A 17,949-nucleotide genomic window follows, 5' to 3' on the forward strand; every position below is an offset into this window, starting at 1 on the left:
CATTGGTCTATCCATCTGTTTCTGTACCAGTACCATGCTGTTTTAATTACAACTGCCCTGTAGTATGTCCTGAAATCTGGTATTGTGATGCCTCCGGCTTTGTTTTTGTTGTACAAGATTGCTTTAGCTATTCGAGGTCTCTTGTGCCTCCATATAAATTTCAGCACCATTTTTTCCAGATCTGAGAAGAAGGTCTTCGGTATCTTGATTGGTATTGCATTGAATCTGTAAATTGCTTTTGGGAGAATGGACATTTTGATGATATTGATTCTTCCAATCCATGAGCATGGAAGATTTTTCCATTTCTTGGTATCCTCTTCTATTTCTTTCTTTAAGGTTTTGTAATTTTCATCGTAGAGATCTTTAACGTCTTTGGTTAAGTTTATTCCAAGGTATTTGATTGTTTTTGTAGCTATTGTGAATGGGATTGATCTTAGAAGTTCTTCCTCAGCCATGGCATTGTCTGTGTATACAAAGGCTGTTGATTTTTGTGCATTGATTTTATCAATGCAATCTGATTCTTGATAACACCATATCATACAACTAGAGAACTGTTTTAGGGTAGGAATAGGAATATGAGCAGGGCCACACTGATTTTGCTACTGAGGTGTCTGGAAGCAGAGGCCTAACATGATTTCCTTTGCATCTTCTGCTTGGCTTGTGTTGTGGCCGTAAGAACTAGCTCCAGTAATGTGCAGTGCCTCAGGATCCAGGAAACCACAGAAAAGACAAATGACCCAAGTGTTTGTTAGTGTGGTTTGCATCAGCCCAAGGTGCCCTGAGTCTACCAAATTCCCAGAGCCAGCCAGTGTTCAAGTGGTTCTGCTTTCTGCATACTGGACCCACTCCGTGGAATACTCAGTGAACACTCCTTACTTCCATGGAAGTCTACTGGACACTGATCACACAGTAAAGATATTACTAGAATGAAGCTCTCTGTTTTCATTGCTCTATCTTCAGTAGTAATTGTTTCTGGAACAAACAATAGCTCAATAAATATTAAAAATGAGTGAGCTTCATTGGCTTATAATGAAGATAGCTTCTTGGGTGCATTTCCTAAACCAGTTGCCATCACAAAGATTCATGGTCTGTATAATGAGACCAGTGCAAACAACATTAGCAAGGGTCTATAACAAGTTCCATACATGCCATCATAAAGAAAATGAAAACCTGAGAAAGCTTAGGGTTCAATTTAATGATATTAACATTATTCATCAACATTGTAAGTAAACTGATCTTCCATGACTCCACTTAGGAAGCTCATCCATAGCTCTGAAAGGTAAAGACCTGAAATTGTATTCTATCTAAATTATGATTGTTTCCTTTCTGTGGGGATTGTATGTGTGCCAGCCAGTGGGTTGTGCAGAATAACGTGTAGGTAAGAAATGGGTATCTGGTAACCTATGCTTACAATTGTAAAGAGTTGAATCTATAAAGACATGAAGAGTGAGGCTGTAATGATAGTTTTCTCCTTAGGAACCCACACAGCACAAGTCAGAAGGCCTACTCCTCACTTTCCATGTGCATGTGACTGCATGGATGAGTGTGGGTACTTATGTTATTTGATTCTAAACATTTCCTGCTAAGAATTAAAAGCACCAGGCCTGAAATAAACAGGCAAAATGTGTATGTTTATTTCTTGTCAAGAAAATAATTGAATGAGGATGATTCATCAGCAAATCTCGTTTGTACTAGTTTGTAAAATGTACCTAAGAAGGAATTGACAGATGATGGGAGGATACATTATTTTCATCCCCATCACGCCTAGAAACCCTCATTTATATTTCTACTTTTGGCCAAAGTGCAAGTCCGTGGCTTGACATGTGGAAATAAGTGGAGAGTTGGAAGCAAGCTCTTTGTAGGTCAGAGTTGGGGGTATCTGTGAAAAAATTGGAGACTAAACTGAGTACTTCAATTAAAGTTTTCTTGTAGGTTAGCCAATCATGTTTTCCAGGAGAATAACTTTTTTTTTGAATCCCTATAAGGGCTTTTTAGGAAGTATCCCAGGAAGTATATTTACGGATGACCTGTATAATAACTGGCTTCGTGTCCTGGATAAAGGGAATGAGGAGACTCAAATAGCAGCAATTCAGAGGTGAGGATACCAATAATCTCTTTAAAATATCAGCTATTTTAGCATTTCATCCATTAAAATCATAACCACTGACAAGAGTTTTTGGTCACACAGATGGAGGCCAGTTTAGAAAGGTATGCAGGTCATGCATGCTGCTGTCATTCATTTGTTTCTCATAACATTATTAATACGGAGTCCTTGACCTTTGTACTCATCCTGAACATACTGCCTTGATACAGGAGGAAATTCATAGGTTCAAGTCAAAGGCAAGAGGCCCAACTGATCATTGGTCTTTGTGTATCATTGTCAATGTGTTAGCTAACCAGAGAAGTCCAGTGGAGGTCTAGGAATTGAATTCATGACATGTTTGTGTATGTAGTCCTAAGCCGTGATGAGTCTGTTTGATAACTGGTAACCTTTGTACTCTTGCCATGGGTGGCATTCTTGTGCTACTACCTTACAAAGAAGCAAAGGGGCCCCTTGTACTTAATTTCTGTTTACATTCATCAAGAAGCTTTCAAGTGGTCAAATTCTGGAATTTAATAAATATCTTAAATATGCTTCTGTTACATTAGATAGTAATGAGATTTGCTCCGTTTAACACGTGACATAGTAGATTAGAGGAAATATTGCAGACAGTACTTTGAAGACACATTAGGACATTGACCAGTACTTTCATTGGGTTTTGCCAGTGACAAACAAAACATTTAGTTCCTTTTCTCTGGATGTACAATGTCTTCAATTAAAGTTCTTGTGTTAAGAGTATACTTTTCTATGTTCAGACTTTTAGGTAAGCTGCCAAAATCAAACTTTAAACTCCTGCGTTCCCTATTTGGAGTCTTAGAGAAGATTGCAAAGCAATCATCTTTGAATAATATGACAGCTTCAAAGTTGTCATCTTGTGTAGCTCCAAGTCTTTTTTGGCTACGTGGTTCCACAATCTCAGCAAGAAGAAAGGAAAGGAGGAGAAAGGTAATTAGATGTCGCATTTGTATGCCCTAGGGAGCACTGTCTCCACTTTGCATTTACAGTTCACTATCTTAATGCTGATGGACCATTTTGAAGTTCTCACTTTAGGTACTCCTCTGGAGGGCCATAGTCATTCATTCTTCTGGCAGTTGTGGGCAGGTGGGATGGTAAGCAAGACATTGATAGCAGGGAATCATTTCTTATTTCGCATCTGAAAATTGACCACAAGACTGATAGTGTAAAGTAAGAAGAGAGTCACATGATGTTAGGAGCTTGGAGTGTGGCCAACATTATGGTACAACAGGTTGGGTAGCTGTCAATGTTACTGGCATTCCATATTGCAGTGATGGTTCAAATCCCAGCTACTCTGCTTTTGATCCAGCTCCCTGTTAATGTGCCTGGGAAGGCAGTGAAAGATGGTTCCCTGTATTTTGTGGCCATTTGGAGAGTGAACAAGCTGATGGACTGTCTCTTTCTCCTTCTGCCTTTCCCTCTCTGTAACTCTGTCTTTCAAATTAAAAAAATACATATTAACAAAAAAGAAATGAACATGGACTTTGTGTTGTACAAAACAGTCTTCAAGTCTAGGTCTCTCCATTGAGGGAGACATTTGTAAGCCAAGGCTTCCTCAGCTGATGAATGGTAGAAGCTGTAACTCAGAGAAGCTGAGTGACTGCTAGGGTGGCTTTGGCAATGTGGGTGTGCACACTGAACTCCCTTTGCCAGTTGTGATTCATTCAGATATGCCTGAATCTGATTTCATTTCTGCTGATAGAATATGATATCAACTGAAATTTGAGAATATCCTAATAGATTCACGATAACAAAGGGGCCAAACTTTTCTCTAAGCTCCTTCAGAAAGCCATACTGAGAAGAGACAGGGCACTGCACAAGGAGAGACTGAAGTTAGACAGGCATACATTTTCTCTCCACTTGCCTCCTTTCTTGCCAAAAGAACCAAACAAGAATCTTTGATTCACAAGTTTAGGATACATCCCTGAAAGTGAATTCCCCAGGCTTGCATCTATTTTGTTGCTTTACAGATTTCACAATGGGATATATATTTTTACTCTAACCATTCTAGAAATCCTAATTGAAAATGTCATATCTGTAAAGAGGTATTCATTGAAGGCTGGCGCTGCAGCTCAATAGGCTAATCTTCCACCTGCAGCGCCGGCACACTGGGTTCTAGTCCTGGTTGGAATGCCAGATTCTGTCCCAGTTGCCCCTCTTCCCGTCCAGCTCTCTGCTGTGGCCCAGGAGTGCAGTGGAGGATGGCCCAAGTTCTTGGGCCCTACACCCGCATGGGAGACCAGGAGAAATACCTGGCCCCTGCCTTCGGATCAGCGCGGTGTGCTGGCCATGGTGCACTGGCCTCAACGGCCATTGGAGGGTGAACCAACGGTAAAAGAAGACCTTTCTCTCTGTCTCTCTCTCACTGTCCACTCTGCCTGTCAAAAATAAATAAAAAAATAAAAAAACAACAAAAAATGAGGTATTCATTGATGAAAAATGCTGAAAACTAAGTTCAGAAATGATGTTAATCAACTGACTAGAAGAACATAAAAATCTGTACCCACGTGCTCTCAAAATTGACATAATTTCCCAGAGAAAATGGATTTTCATAATTTTTTGTCAACTCTGAATTCTTCCTGAAATTCTGAGTTTCACCTTTTTTGCTAGGTATTTGATTTTTGTATGGAATAAGGTATATACTGTTGCCAAATATAAAAATACATTCTATTTTTGCCCATTTTTGTTGCAGGTTGCTGTTGTAAAATTTCTAATTGAACATTTCTTCAGCATTTTTGGGGAAGACATCACCTCTCCCGTGGAAGAAAATGCAATAAATCAGGACAACTACTCAGAAACATCATTTAGGTGATTTTGATGACAAAGTCACGCTGATTCACCCTGCAAATGACTGGGTTAGGCTAATGCACAAAGAAAGAACTTAATCCAGGTCTCTCATATGAATGGCAGAGATCAGTGTACTGGAGCCCAAACTACTTGTTTCAGTACATTGTGGCGGCAAAATGTTTTGGAATTCATGGCTGGTTTTTCATTATATAACCTTTTCATATTTAGTGAAAAGATGTTTTGAATCAAAACATTTTTGGAACCATAATATAGTAATACTTTTAATTCTGTTTTTCCACAAATGGTTTGAAAGCCTTTGTAGATACTGTCAATGTGCTCTAGATTAAACTCAAGTGAGGGGTTCTAAACAATGCCTGTTTGATTTAGTTCCCTTTTCCACTCGATAGTCTCCCAGTGCTTTTTCAAGCAGTTTGAAGAAAACTGGCATCATTGAGGAAAAGGGTCTTGTTTTCCTGTCAAACAAGCTTTCCAGAGCAAAAAAACTTGTGGCATCATTTTCCTGTGGTATTATTTTTGTTTCTCTGTCAGCTTCAGTTTATCTGTAAAATATAGACAAGAGAATATATAAATCTCAGGCTGCTTTATGTGTTAATCAGATGCAGATGTAAACTAAAACAGCTGAAAAAAGAAAAGAATTCATAGGGCAGTAGAGATTCCACTGAAACTGAGAGCTAGCTAGTACTTCCCAACCTAGCTAACTGCAGGCAACAAGCACTCTACTCATAAGTGGAATTCAGGATCAGAACCGGAGAACATGTCCCTGCAGATTGACTTTTCCTGGTTTTGTGAAATTCACCTCATCGCTTACAGGAAAAATCTTTGGGAAAATCCATTTCATCAAGAATTGGGATGTCTCCAGTATCTTAGAATATTTATACCAAGACAACCTTTTGTTTTCTTTTTTACAGAACAAATGCATAAATCTGATGCATCCACATCCACTAAAGTTATGATAATTAGCAAGAAGGCAACATTGACAGATGATCTCTAGACCATACCTGCTGCCAGCTCCACCAACTGTTCTTTCATTTTCTGAGTTCCTGAATTTTGACATTTACAGATACATATGACCTTTATCCCATATCTCCTTTCACATTGGGCTAGGAGATATTTTGACAAATGTTCACAATATTTTTCTAAACTTGGATAAAAGCTTTACCTTCTAGTGAAGAATGATGGAATATATTAGTAATGGAATGGATAAGAAGAACCTTAAACTAAGACTACCTCCAGAAAAGTCACATCTTTGGCAAAAGAAAGTGTACAAGATCTGATTTTCTTAAACATACTTTTTCATTGGTCCAGTATATCTAGTTTAAATACTCTGGAGATCCTTTTTTAAATTCCATGGAGATTCTTTTGATGACTTTCAATATACCATAAATATCTTTGCTACATCCAAAGTAATTAAATATTATAAGAATGAATGTATAAAAAATACATTTTGACAAATCCCACTTTAAAACTAATTGAATCAAATGACTTTTTAAAAGTCTGATAGTTTGATATATAGGAAATTTCAGTATTGCACAATACTGAAAGGTACAGAGCATAAGCTCAATTTTCTTTCACACTCTTTTAAGGATTGTTTGTATCTTTCATTCTATTAAATTATTTTATTCTATTGTTTATTTTTCTTATGAATACAATAAAATTACTTTATCACTTACTGGCTTTGGTGACCATTTTATTTTCCCATAATTAGAGATTTGCTACAAGCTCAGCTGGATAGTCCTTCTGGTCTCACCTGAGTCACTCAAAGGCTTGCAGTCAACTGACAGTGCCACTGGGGCTACTTTAGGGTCTTTGGATTTATGCTGGCTCTTTTTTGACTTCCATGTCTTCTAAAGGGAAGCTCTGCCTCCTGCATGTGTAGCAGGAAGAGATGCCAAACACTTCTCAAACCTCTGTTTGCTTCATGTTTGCTAGTCCCCCATCAGTCAAAGTCCAGTGGCATGTGGTCAAGGCCCCGATCCACTGGAGGACAGGACTACACAAGGGGCCACACGACAAACTACAATGTTCCAAGACAAGGGGCATTCATTTTATTGAGGGTTATTACCCTAGTATGAGACACATAATCCAAACTCAAGGCAGCATCATCACCTCACTCATCCCTTTATTCACCCACTTTAAACACTTCATTTTCTAGGATCCCAGAAGTCTGTTAGGTTCTCCTTCATGGGTGCCAAGGACCCAAGTGCCTGAACTGTCATCTGCTTCATCTGCTTTCTCCAAGGGTGTGCACTCGCGGCAAGCTGTATTGGAAGTAGAATAGCTGGGAGTTAAACCAGGCATTCCCATATGGGCTCCAGGCATATGACTTAACCACTGCCCCAAATGCCTACCCCAATGTCAAATTCTTTATTAGCATTTTCTAAAGGTAAATCTAAGAGTGGTGGAAAATAACTTTGAAATAATAATAGGCATTTCCCCCTCAGATATTCTTTGTTTCCACTTTCTCCCAATAAATGTCTAGGTCGTTACTTCTGGAAGAGAATTTACAGCGAAAATATTAGGAAAGAAGAACTCTATGTTGCTTGTGTTTAAAAAATTGAGTCTCCTGGAACTGGCATTGTTCAATGCCAGCATCCCACATTGGCAATGGTTTGTGTCATGGGTGCTCCACTTCTGATCCAGCTACCTGTTAATGGCCTGGTAAAAGCAGCAGAAGAGGACCCAAGTGTTTGGGCCTCTTCCACCCACTTGGGAGTCCCAGATGAAGCTCATGGCTTTGGCCTGGCCCAACCGTGGCTATTGAAGCCATATAGGGAGTGAACCAACAGATGAAAGATCTCTCTCTGTATCTCTGTCTATCTCTCTGTCTCCCTTCCTCTCTGTAATCTAATTTTCAAAATAAATAAATATTAAAAATAATTGAATCTCTAGTGAAGCTAACAATATCTGAGGCATAAGGATTTAGGTGAAAAATTCAAGGAAAATAGCAGGCTTGTTAGGATTATGGGACATGAATCCAATTTCTTGAATGGTATGCACATGGAGGCTTCACAGAAGACCCCACCCAAAGACACATCTGAGACAGATGGGCCCTGTTTACTCCCAGTTTCTTGTTCCTCAACATGGATCAGCTTAGTAAGAGTGCTCTCAGTGACACACTGGATTTGAGGGAGCGATGTTTCATTGGCATCTGTATAGACTGGCTCCCCAGCACCAGAGAGCAATAAGAAGATCTCAGCAGTTGCTAGTTCCCTGAGATGACACAGAGGCCCAGGTGAGTGACAGATACTTTTCTCCAAGGCCCTAACTCCTTGGCACTAGAAAACTGAGAACATGGATAAATCCTGTATATCTATTATCTGATAATAGTGGATTGAATTAGAAATTGGTTGAGCAATTTAAAAATAGATAACAATGTTTCTTACATCTCCTGCTTGCGTAGACTCAGACTGGTACTGCTATATAAAGAATGCTTGCTTTATGCCTGCCATCCTTGAAAGGATTCCCTAAACAAATTTGGAAAATGTATTTTCCTACAGAGGTTGCCTTCTAGCCATTCCTGTTACTCATCTTTACACATTTTATAAAGTGAAATGGAGAAATGAAGGTTCTCAGAAGCGTGGGCGTGAGTTCACTCCTCCAGTCTGAGTCTCAATCTCTTTAGAAAAGGGTTGGGTGGAAGGAGTTGGAGTCTCATGTTTTAATATGTTATTTTATAAATTATTTTACTAATTGAAGGGCAGAGAGCAAAACAGATAAGCAGAAAGAGAGATTCCCCCACCTCACCACTGGTTCACTCCCCAAATATCCAAATAGCAGCAGGTGACAGCTAAAGCCAGGAGTGAGGAAGTCAGTCTGGGTATCCTAAGTGGATGGCAGGGATTCAAGTACTTGGGCTCTCACCAGCTGCTTCCTAGGATGCATGTTCACAGGAAGCTGTAATGTAGAACTAAATGGGACTCTGTCCTAGGAACTCTGGTAAAAATAAGGGATTTGGATGTTGGAAGTGGCATCTTAACTCCTAGGCAAAATGCCCACAACTGGGCTTTAGTTTTAATGTAACTGTTTCTTCTCTTCTCCTAGATATATTTCAAGGAAGAAAGGCCTCAGGAAAAGACTTCTCAGTGACTGAGTTTATCCTGCTGGGATTAACTCAACAGCCAGAACTGCAGCTGACTCTCTTCTTCCTGTTCTTGGGGATCTATGTGGTCACTGTGGTGGGGAACCTGGGCTTGATTGCTCTGATTGGTCTGAACCCTCACCTGCACACCCCCATGTACTACTTCCTCTTCAACCTGTCCTTCATTGATCTCTGCTACTCCTGTGTCATAAGTCCCAGAATGCTGGTGAGTTTTGTGAAAGAGAACATCATCTCCTATGTTGAGTGCATGGCTCAGCTCTTTTCCTTCTCTTTCTTTGTTATTGATGAGTACTGTATCTTGACATTGATGGCCTATGTCAGATATGTAGCCATCTGTAAGCCCCTGCTGTACAAGATCACCATGTCTCCTCAGGTCTGCCTCATGCTGACGGTGTGTGCATATGTCATGGGTTTTGTGGGTGCCATGGCTCACACTGGATGCATGCTGAGACTCAACTTCTGTGATGGCAACATCATCAATCATTTCATGTGTGATGTATCTCCTCTCCTCCAGCTCTCCTGCACAAGCACTTTTATCAATGAATTGGTTATTTTTATTGTGTTGCTCATCAACATAACAGTGCCCAGTCTTACTCTCTTCATTTCTTATACCCAGATCCTCTCCAGCATTTTGCGTATCCGTTCTACCAATGCCAGGTCCAAAGCCTTCAGTACCTGCAGCTCCCACATGATCACTGTTTGTCTTTTCTTTGGATCTGCATCTTTTATATATTTTAAACCTTCTCCTGCTGGGTCTCTGGCTCAAGATAAAGTATCCACTATTTTTAACACCATTGTGGGGCCAATGATGAATCCTTTCATCTATAGTCTGAGAAATAAAGATGTTCATGTTGCATTAAGACTTTGAAGAATAGCATACTTTCCCGACTTGAAGCTGTCTTTGTTATAGATGCCAATTCCTAGTAAAAGCACATGATATGTAAATCCATGGAAAGAAGGGTAAGAAATCAAGATAAAATGGTAATATTTGGATAAGAGGGAAATTAATTTAATTACATAGATCACTTCATGATTCAAGACAATGGATGCAGGTGGAGTATCAGACCTTCAACCTTTCAGAGAGCCTGGAGAACTTTTCATTCTGTTATTCTCAGGAAAAAATGTAGTAGAGATATTACTGTAAGAGGGAAAAGTTGAATGATGTTAACTCCATAAATGGTAAGACTGAATTTTTAGACTCTGACACATCTAGGATTTCTGTGCAACTTTGTCATGGAGATATCAACTTCTGTGAATCTAGATTCACGGAAATGTGAATTCTGTGAAAATGTGGATTCCTAGATTTGAGGACATAGTGAAGCTCTTATATGAACCTTAAATGAACAGAATAGGAGCCCCTGGAATGGACTGGGGGGCTCCAGAGAACATTCTAGAACTTAAGTAAGAACTAAAACTGCTCTTGCCCTACAGCTCCCCAGTGTAGAAAAGCCATTTTCTCTGTACATAGAGGAAAGGAAGGGACTAGCCTTAGGTACCCATAGTCAAAAATTGGGGCGATGCCTTAGCCAGTGGCCTACTGTAAACAGCCAGATTATGTGGCAGCAGGATATCCAGAATGCCTGAGGACTGTAGCTGCTACAGTTATAGTGGTTGAAGCAATATCCAAATCAACTCTTGAGGAACTATCCCTCATCAAGTACAGGGGGTCCTTGATGCTAAATGTTATCAATGGCTAACTAGAGGTTAACTCTTCTTCTCTTAAGATTTATTTGTTTATGCATTTGAAAGGAAGAGTGACGGGGGGAGGGAGGGACACACACACACACATACACACAGTGCAAGCACTTCTACCCACTGGTTTATTTTCCAAATGGCTGCAACAGCCAGGCCAAATTGAGGAACCAGGAACTCCGTCTGGGTCTCTCACATGGGTGGCAGGGGCCCAAGATTTTGGGCCATCTTTTGCTGCTTTCCCAGTTGCATTATTAGGAAGCTGGATTAAAAGTGGAGAAACTAGGACTCTGACACCCTGATTTGGATATTGACATCCGAAGCAGAGGCTTAATAACCTGCACACAATACTGTCTTCTTGAGGTCAATTCTTAAGCTATCAGGCCATGTTGTAGGACTCCTCTGAGTCCTCAAATCCTCAAAACCTGCCAAACCTTAACTCCCAGTCAACATTTTGCCTGAAACAGATGGTAGGGAATTAGCACACTCTTGCACAGAAACTATGGAATAGACATACTTTAACAAACCAGGTCTAGAGGATGAGCAATTACTCAATTCTGATGCTGAATGTTTTACTGGTAGAAACAGTTACACATATAAAGAAGCTGAAAGGACATTGTTAGCCTACAGGAAGTTGTAGAGGGAAAAACCCTGCCACCCAATTTCTTTGCCCAAAATGTTGAACTTGCTGCTCATATTTGGGCTCCACATCCAGGGAAGGGATTGAGATGAAATATGTAGGAGACTCCAAAAACACTATTCTAATCTTACACACCCATGGTGCTATCAGGAAGGAAAGAGGTCTGCCTAATGCAAAGAGCTTCCCAACTAAATATCATGATGGAATATTAAAACTACCTTAGGCAGTATTGATGCCTGGGGAGACTGTGGTAACTCACTGTCAGGGACATCAAAAGAGGATACTCAGATCATTAAAGGAAATAACTTAGCTGATAGAGCTGCTAAGATGTCAGCCTTCCAGGCCATAGAGACTCAAGCTGTCTCAGGAGACTTACCTATAAGTTCACAATACTCTTCAGAAGAGGAGACATAGGCAAATGAAAAGGGACTTAACAAGGATGCTGGTGGATGATTAAAACATGATGTCAAGAATTTTTTGCCTCAAGCAGGAAATTACTAATATTTAAATAATGCCCTTCACATGGGAAGAGATTCCATGACTGTAGTGTGGCATAGCAATTTGTAGGAAAGAAGACCTTAGCAATACTGTTAAAGAAGCAAATGAGGGCTTGTGAACTATGCTTCCAAAATGTGCCAGGTCATCCTCAATTTTTCCTACTTCCACCTGAGCCATGCAACATCAACACACTCATCCAGGGGAAGACTGGCAAGCGGACTTTACTCAAACACACTCTACTGGACAGTTTAAGCACATCTAGGTCTTTATAGATAGCTTCACTGGATGATTAGAAGCCTTCCCAAGTAACACAGAAAAAGCAACAGGAGTGGCTGAATTCTTACTAAAGCATATTATTCCATGCTTTGGGTTCCCAGAGCACCCTCCCTTCACTGCTATGATAATTCAACAAATATCTAAAGCCTTAGGAATTACTTGCAAGACACATTCTTCCTACATGCCACAATATCTATGAAAACTAGAAAAGGTAAATCAGTTTTCAAGGTCAACTATGACAAGAAACCTCAGAAATAGTTAAACTTATTTCCTAATGCCATCTTGAAAATAAGAACGGCTACTAAATCAGTTCTTAAACTTGGCCCTTTTGAAATGTTATATGGAAGGCTTTTTCTGTGTGATTCAGATACCAATTAGACAGTTGATCATGTTATCATTTCATGTTTATTTTAAAAGCAAAGGTGGGATAGGGAATGGTTGGGTTGGATAAGAGAGATACAGAGAGAGACACATGGACAGAGATGTCCTGCTTGCTGATTTTTTTCCCCCAATGTTTGCAACATTGGGGCTAGTTCAAGCTGAAACCAGGAGCTGGTAACTCAACTCTGGATCTCCTACATGAGTGGTAGATACCCAATTTCTTGGACCATTCCAGCTGCCTCCAAGGCAGTGCATTAGCAGGAAGCTAGTTTAGAAGTGGAGTTGGGATTACACTCAGGCAATCTGATAGGAGATGTGGATGTATACACATAGTAGTTTTCCATGATAAATGTATAAGAATGGAAAAATGTTAGTGGTTTCCATGTATTAAGGGAGAAATGGAGGCAGGAAAGAACTGAGTCTAAAAGGGCAACATGAAAATTTCTTGTAATGAAAATACTCTATATTTTGTTTGAACCTATGAAAATAAGCTGCAATTTTCTTTAAATTAGAAATACTTTCTGTAGAAATGAGCACCTGATAGTTTATTTTTATTTATAAACAATTCCTTTACATCATAGAACTTTGGTCATGACATTAAAATATATTGGCCAGTGGTACTGCATGTTCTAGAAGGTTAATTTAGTTTGACATGATCCTGCAAACCATAAGTCCTCTTAGTTAAACACCTTTTTTCTTTTCTGCATGATATAGTGTAATATAAAGCTTAAATTACCACTGATTTGGCAAGTTAGAACATATGGGCTTCCATTACCTAAAAGAAGTCAGAAATGAGTGCTTAATGTTACGATGTATCTCAGTGAAAAAGATGAATCATTTGCCATACTTTGTTATAACTGAGTTACTCTCATGTGGCCATCATGAAAAAAGGAAGGGAATGAGATATTTTTGCAATGCAAAGAAAGCCCAGAATTTCTCTACATTCATTCTGTATCTGCTTCCAGGTGCCCTGGCTATATTGCAGATGAAATAATGACTTTCATTCTAAGCTCTAGCTTAAATTACTGGAATAAAACTCTTATTGCAATGTGATTTGATGTAACATGAACTTCCATGGAATGTTTCTGACTCTTCTTTTTTACTTAAATAAGAGATCTTAATATTTCCATAGAAAATACACATTTTAATGAATAACTAAGGTCTTGATCATTTCCATAGATAAAGAAATATCAATCTCATGGGATAATTCTCAAGTTTTCCCTTAAGGATTTTTGGTCTCCTAACAATTTTTAAGAGTCTGAAAATAATAATTGGGATGCATTTTAGTAATTATTGAGTTTCAAATTATCATAATAGTGAAATAAAAATAGGTGTTTTACATTTTTCTTGCCTCTGCTTTTTTTCTACTTTTCTCTTTAACACTTTTTCCATGACTTTATTTAAAAAAATGATTAGTTAATTAATTCAAGAGTTGGGGTCAGAAGAGAAAGCAATAGGGAGAGACAGAGGGAGAGAAAGTGTGCCCATCCACTGGTTTACTCCCTAAATTGCTTCAATGGCCTGAGGACTGATGCCTGGAGCCAGGAATTCAATCCAAGTATCCCATATGTGTGGCAGAAATACAACCACTTGAGACATCACTGTTGCCTCCCAGGGTCCATATTAGCAGGAATCTGGAATAAGAAACCAGAGCCTAGAGTCTAACCTAGATACTCTAATTCAGAAGCAGATGTTCTTATGGTTGCCGACACTCTAAGCAAACGTCTCCTCTGCACCAGTCCCATAACTTTAATATCTATGGAAATCATCCCCATACATTTCCTCCATGTTCTAACCTTTACCTGAGCATAGACTACTGTATACTTCTACTTGGATGTCCATTTGGCAACACAAGCCCACCAACTTCAAAACTGAATGTACAAATTTAACCAATGTTCCTACTTTTTGTGCATTCTTTCTGTTTGTAGCAATGACATCATTTACTCAAACATATAGGTTACAATCTTTGGGAAGTTTTTTTCTATTTTAACTATAAATATGAGAAATCGAATCTTCCATTGTAACACTTCTTCCACAAGTGTATTTTTAGAACTACTCACAGTAGCACTGCTAATTCAGGGTTTTTTTGTTGAAAATCATTCATGGGCTGATGAATTATAAATGTTAATTGTCAGCTGAGGTTCATTCCTTCATATACCCACCATATTAATCTTCCTACATCTGCACCATTACTATTTCAATTCTGTGCCAAAAAAATGAAAATAAAGATAAAAACCTTCTGTAGTGAATGGCTCCTTGGTTTTTGCACTTGAGAACTTCCTCTACTGATCTAAATGTGCCTTTGACCTGCAGTTTTGTTCTGGCAGTCCTGTAGGGGGAACATTGAGAACTTTTGAGAGACTAAAAATTCTCAGTGTAATGTTCAGGGAGGATGGAAATTATATAGTCTTTTCCTGCACTCATCACCACTAATTTGAAGTTCTCCTGCATGACCTCTGAGAGTTCAGAAATGGCCTTTTACATGCTCCTCCTATGTTATTTTGTGCTAAATTCAAGTCTACAAGAAACATTGAGACTACATATGCCTGTTCTTTGGGGCTAGAAATTTGTTATGGGTTTCATGAGTAATGGAGAGGGGATTATCATTCTTTCATTCCTTTACTATAAAATATTTATTGAGTAATTAATATGTGTACCAGGTATTTCTCAAAGGTGCTACAGAAATAGCATTGAAGGAAATAGATAATGTACCTGATATTTTTGTGCTTATATTCAAATATTTGTGAGTTCCGAATATGTGTTTATGTGTTGTAGAAAGAAGAACATGATGGGGCCAGCGCTGTGGCACAATTGGTTAATGTCTTGGCCGGACGCACCAGCATCCCATATGGGCGCTGGTTCTAGTCCCGGCTGCTCCTCTTCTGATCCAGCTCTCTACCATGGCCTGGGATAGCAGTAGAAGATAGCCCAAGTCCTTGGGCTCCTGCACCCATGAGGGAGACCCAGAAGAAGCTCTTGGCTCCTGGCTTCAGATCGTCACAGCTCCGGCCATTGCGGCCATCTGGGGAGTGAACCATAGGATGGAAAACCACTCTCTCTCTCTCTCTGCCTCTCCTCTCTCTGGGTAACTCTGACTTTCCAATAAATAAATAAATCTTTAAAAAAATAAGAACATGAAACAAACAGATAATTTACAGTATTTCATATATAGAGAGATGCAGGTGTAGGAGAGGTCATCCTGGTTTCTGTTTTGGGATAGGACTCATTTGGTAGGAAAGCAAGTGTGTATAAAGTTGCTGTTGGAAAAAGGAATGTCATTATCATGAACTAGTCTGTAAATCCAGTGGAGGCAATTAATGTTAGCTCCAAAGCATGATCTCTGGGGAAACAGATGACAAACATAAGTTTTCAGATTTTTAATGAGGTCCCTTGGATTTCCTAACTCATAAAAAACCCTTGGGTCATTCTAAGAGGTGGCTCTTCTGGTATTGGCAAATCCCTTTTATCACAACATATTCTGACAAGAAAACTCTGGTCAAAGCCACGATGAGAAACCATAATCTGTGACTCCTGGCTTCCCAGAGCCTGGGGTACTGAACAATGTGTTCTGGTTCCCTCAATCCCAAACTTGATCAGAACACAAGAAAATCATTCTGAACTGCTGCTCACTGCCCAAACTTATCAGCGCCACTTGCCCCTGTGTAAGAATAGGGGAGCGGAGTTAACAAAGTCCTCTTTGAGCCCTGAGGGAAAAGGGTGAGTGTTGACTGTATCTGTCCTGCTAAGTACTCACAAACCTCATCTGTGGGAGCCCAGAAATACTCAAAATGGCTCACCTTCTCTGCTGATGCCACCATTGACCCTGAAGAGGTCAAAACATGGCCTGGAGGGGCTGTACAGTCTAGAGTGGTTGAAGAATCCCAGGAGCTTCTCCCTATAGAAGTTGCTTCCAGGTCTTCTTGACATTAAGTGCTCAGAAGGGTGGGCTTGGGTTCATTCCTTCATTCTGGGTCGTAATTCATTAGTGTTGGATTGGGTGAAGAGAACAAGGTTCCCATATTTTAATGTTTCTATTGTACCTCTAATCACAGGTATGTGTGAAGGAAGAATGGCCTCAGGAAATGAGTCTTCAGTGACCCAGTTTATCCTGCTGGGATTAACTCAACAGCCAGAACTGCAGCTGCCTCTCTTCTTTCTTTTCTTAGGAATCTATGTGGTTGCTATGGTGGGGAACCTGGGCTTGATTGTTCTCATTTTTGTGAATCCTCACCTACACACCCCCATGTACTACTTCCTCTTCAACTTGTCCTTTGTTGATCTCTGCTACTCCTGTGCCATAACCCCCAGAATGCTGGTGAGTTTTGTGAAACAGAACACCATCTCCTATGCTGAGTGCATAACTCAGCTCTTTTTCTTCTGCTTCTTTGCTATTGATGAGTGTTATGTCTTAACATCGATGGCCTATGATAGATATGTGGCCATTTGCAAGCCCCTGCTGTACAAGGTCATCATGTCTCCTCAGATCTGCCTCATGCTGATGGTGTGTACATATACAATGGGAATTGCAGGTGCTATGGCCCACACTGGATGCATACTGAGACTCACCTTCTGTGATGGCAACGTCATCAGTCATTTCATGTGTGAAACACCTCCTCTCCTCCAACTCTCTTGCACAAGCACCTACATCAGTGAGCTGGTGGTTTTCATTGTGTTGCTCATCAACATAGCAGTGCCCAGTCTTACTCTCTTTGTTTCTTATACCAGGATCCTCTCCAGCATCCTGCACATCCATTCAGCCCATGCCAGGTCGAAAGCTTTGAGAACCTGCAGCTCCCACATAATCACTGTTTGTCTTTTCTTTGGATCTGCATCTTTTATATATTTTAAGCCTTCTCCTGCTGGATCTCTGGCTCAAGATAAAGTATCCACTATTTTTTACACCATTGTGGGACCAATGGTGAATCCTTTCATCTATAGCTTGAGGAACAAAGATGTTCATGTTGCACTGAGTAAGACTTTGCAGAAGACAAAGTTCTTTTCCTAAATATAACTGTATTAGTTATCAATGCCATTTCTTAATAAAGATATGTATATTCATGGAAAGAAGAGTAAGAAATCAAAATAAAAATGTGAATAATTTAGAAAATAGGGAAAATTTAGTTATATAGATAAGAAGTGAAGAAAATATAAAGAAGTGGAGTGTCAGACCTTCAGCCTTTCAGAGGAAGTCTGAAGAAGAGTTCATTCTGTTCTTAAGTTTCAGGAATTATAATGTGTGTTTTAAATAAAAAAAAGTTGCATGATGATTACACCAGAAATGGTAAGACTGTGAGCTTTTTGACTAGGAAATTGTGCAGCTTTTTTTTATTCATGGCAATATCACATTTGGTGGACTTAAATTCATTTATTAATTTATTAATTTAGCAACTCTCCATTGAAAGTTATAGGGGATTTTGTTTTGGGGGATTTCTTTGTTTT

The 17,949-nt window shown here is 39.5% G+C and overlaps 2 protein-coding genes and 1 pseudogene across 5 annotated transcripts in view; all 3 read left to right on the forward strand.

Moving 5' to 3' along the window:
- LOC100357199 (rho GTPase-activating protein 20) overlaps positions 1-7,398 on the forward strand; it is a 50,402-nt gene extending 43,004 nt beyond the window's left edge. Inside the window, exons 23-26 of one of the 4 annotated variants that reach the window (XM_051818820.2) lie at positions 1,986-2,095; positions 2,857-3,046; positions 4,809-4,924; positions 5,833-7,398. In XM_051818820.2, the coding sequence (XP_051674780.2) occupies positions 1,986-2,095; positions 2,857-3,046; positions 4,809-4,924; positions 5,833-5,845 (429 nt within the window). In that variant the 3' untranslated portion in view covers positions 5,846-7,398. The remainder of the gene's footprint in view (positions 1-1,985; positions 2,096-2,856; positions 3,047-4,808; positions 4,925-5,832) is intronic. The other 3 variants (XM_017342864.3, XM_051818793.2, XM_051818812.2) reach the window with 3 other exon arrangements.
- Positions 7,399-8,483: 1,085 nt separating this feature from the next.
- LOC127483482 (olfactory receptor 8B3-like) lies at positions 8,484-9,947 on the forward strand (annotated as a pseudogene).
- A 6,414-nt stretch (positions 9,948-16,361) lies between these two features.
- LOC100356942 (olfactory receptor 8B3-like) lies at positions 16,362-17,515 on the forward strand. The gene has a single exon (XM_070047776.1). The coding sequence runs from the start codon at positions 16,565-16,567 to the stop codon at positions 17,513-17,515; it is 951 nt and encodes a 316-aa protein (XP_069903877.1). The 5' UTR covers positions 16,362-16,564.
- The last annotated feature ends 434 nt before the right edge of the window (positions 17,516-17,949 follow it).

Source organism: Oryctolagus cuniculus, chromosome 1 (assembly GCF_964237555.1).
Source record: "Oryctolagus cuniculus chromosome 1, mOryCun1.1, whole genome shotgun sequence".
NCBI classification, from domain to species: Eukaryota; Metazoa; Chordata; class Mammalia; order Lagomorpha; family Leporidae; genus Oryctolagus; species Oryctolagus cuniculus.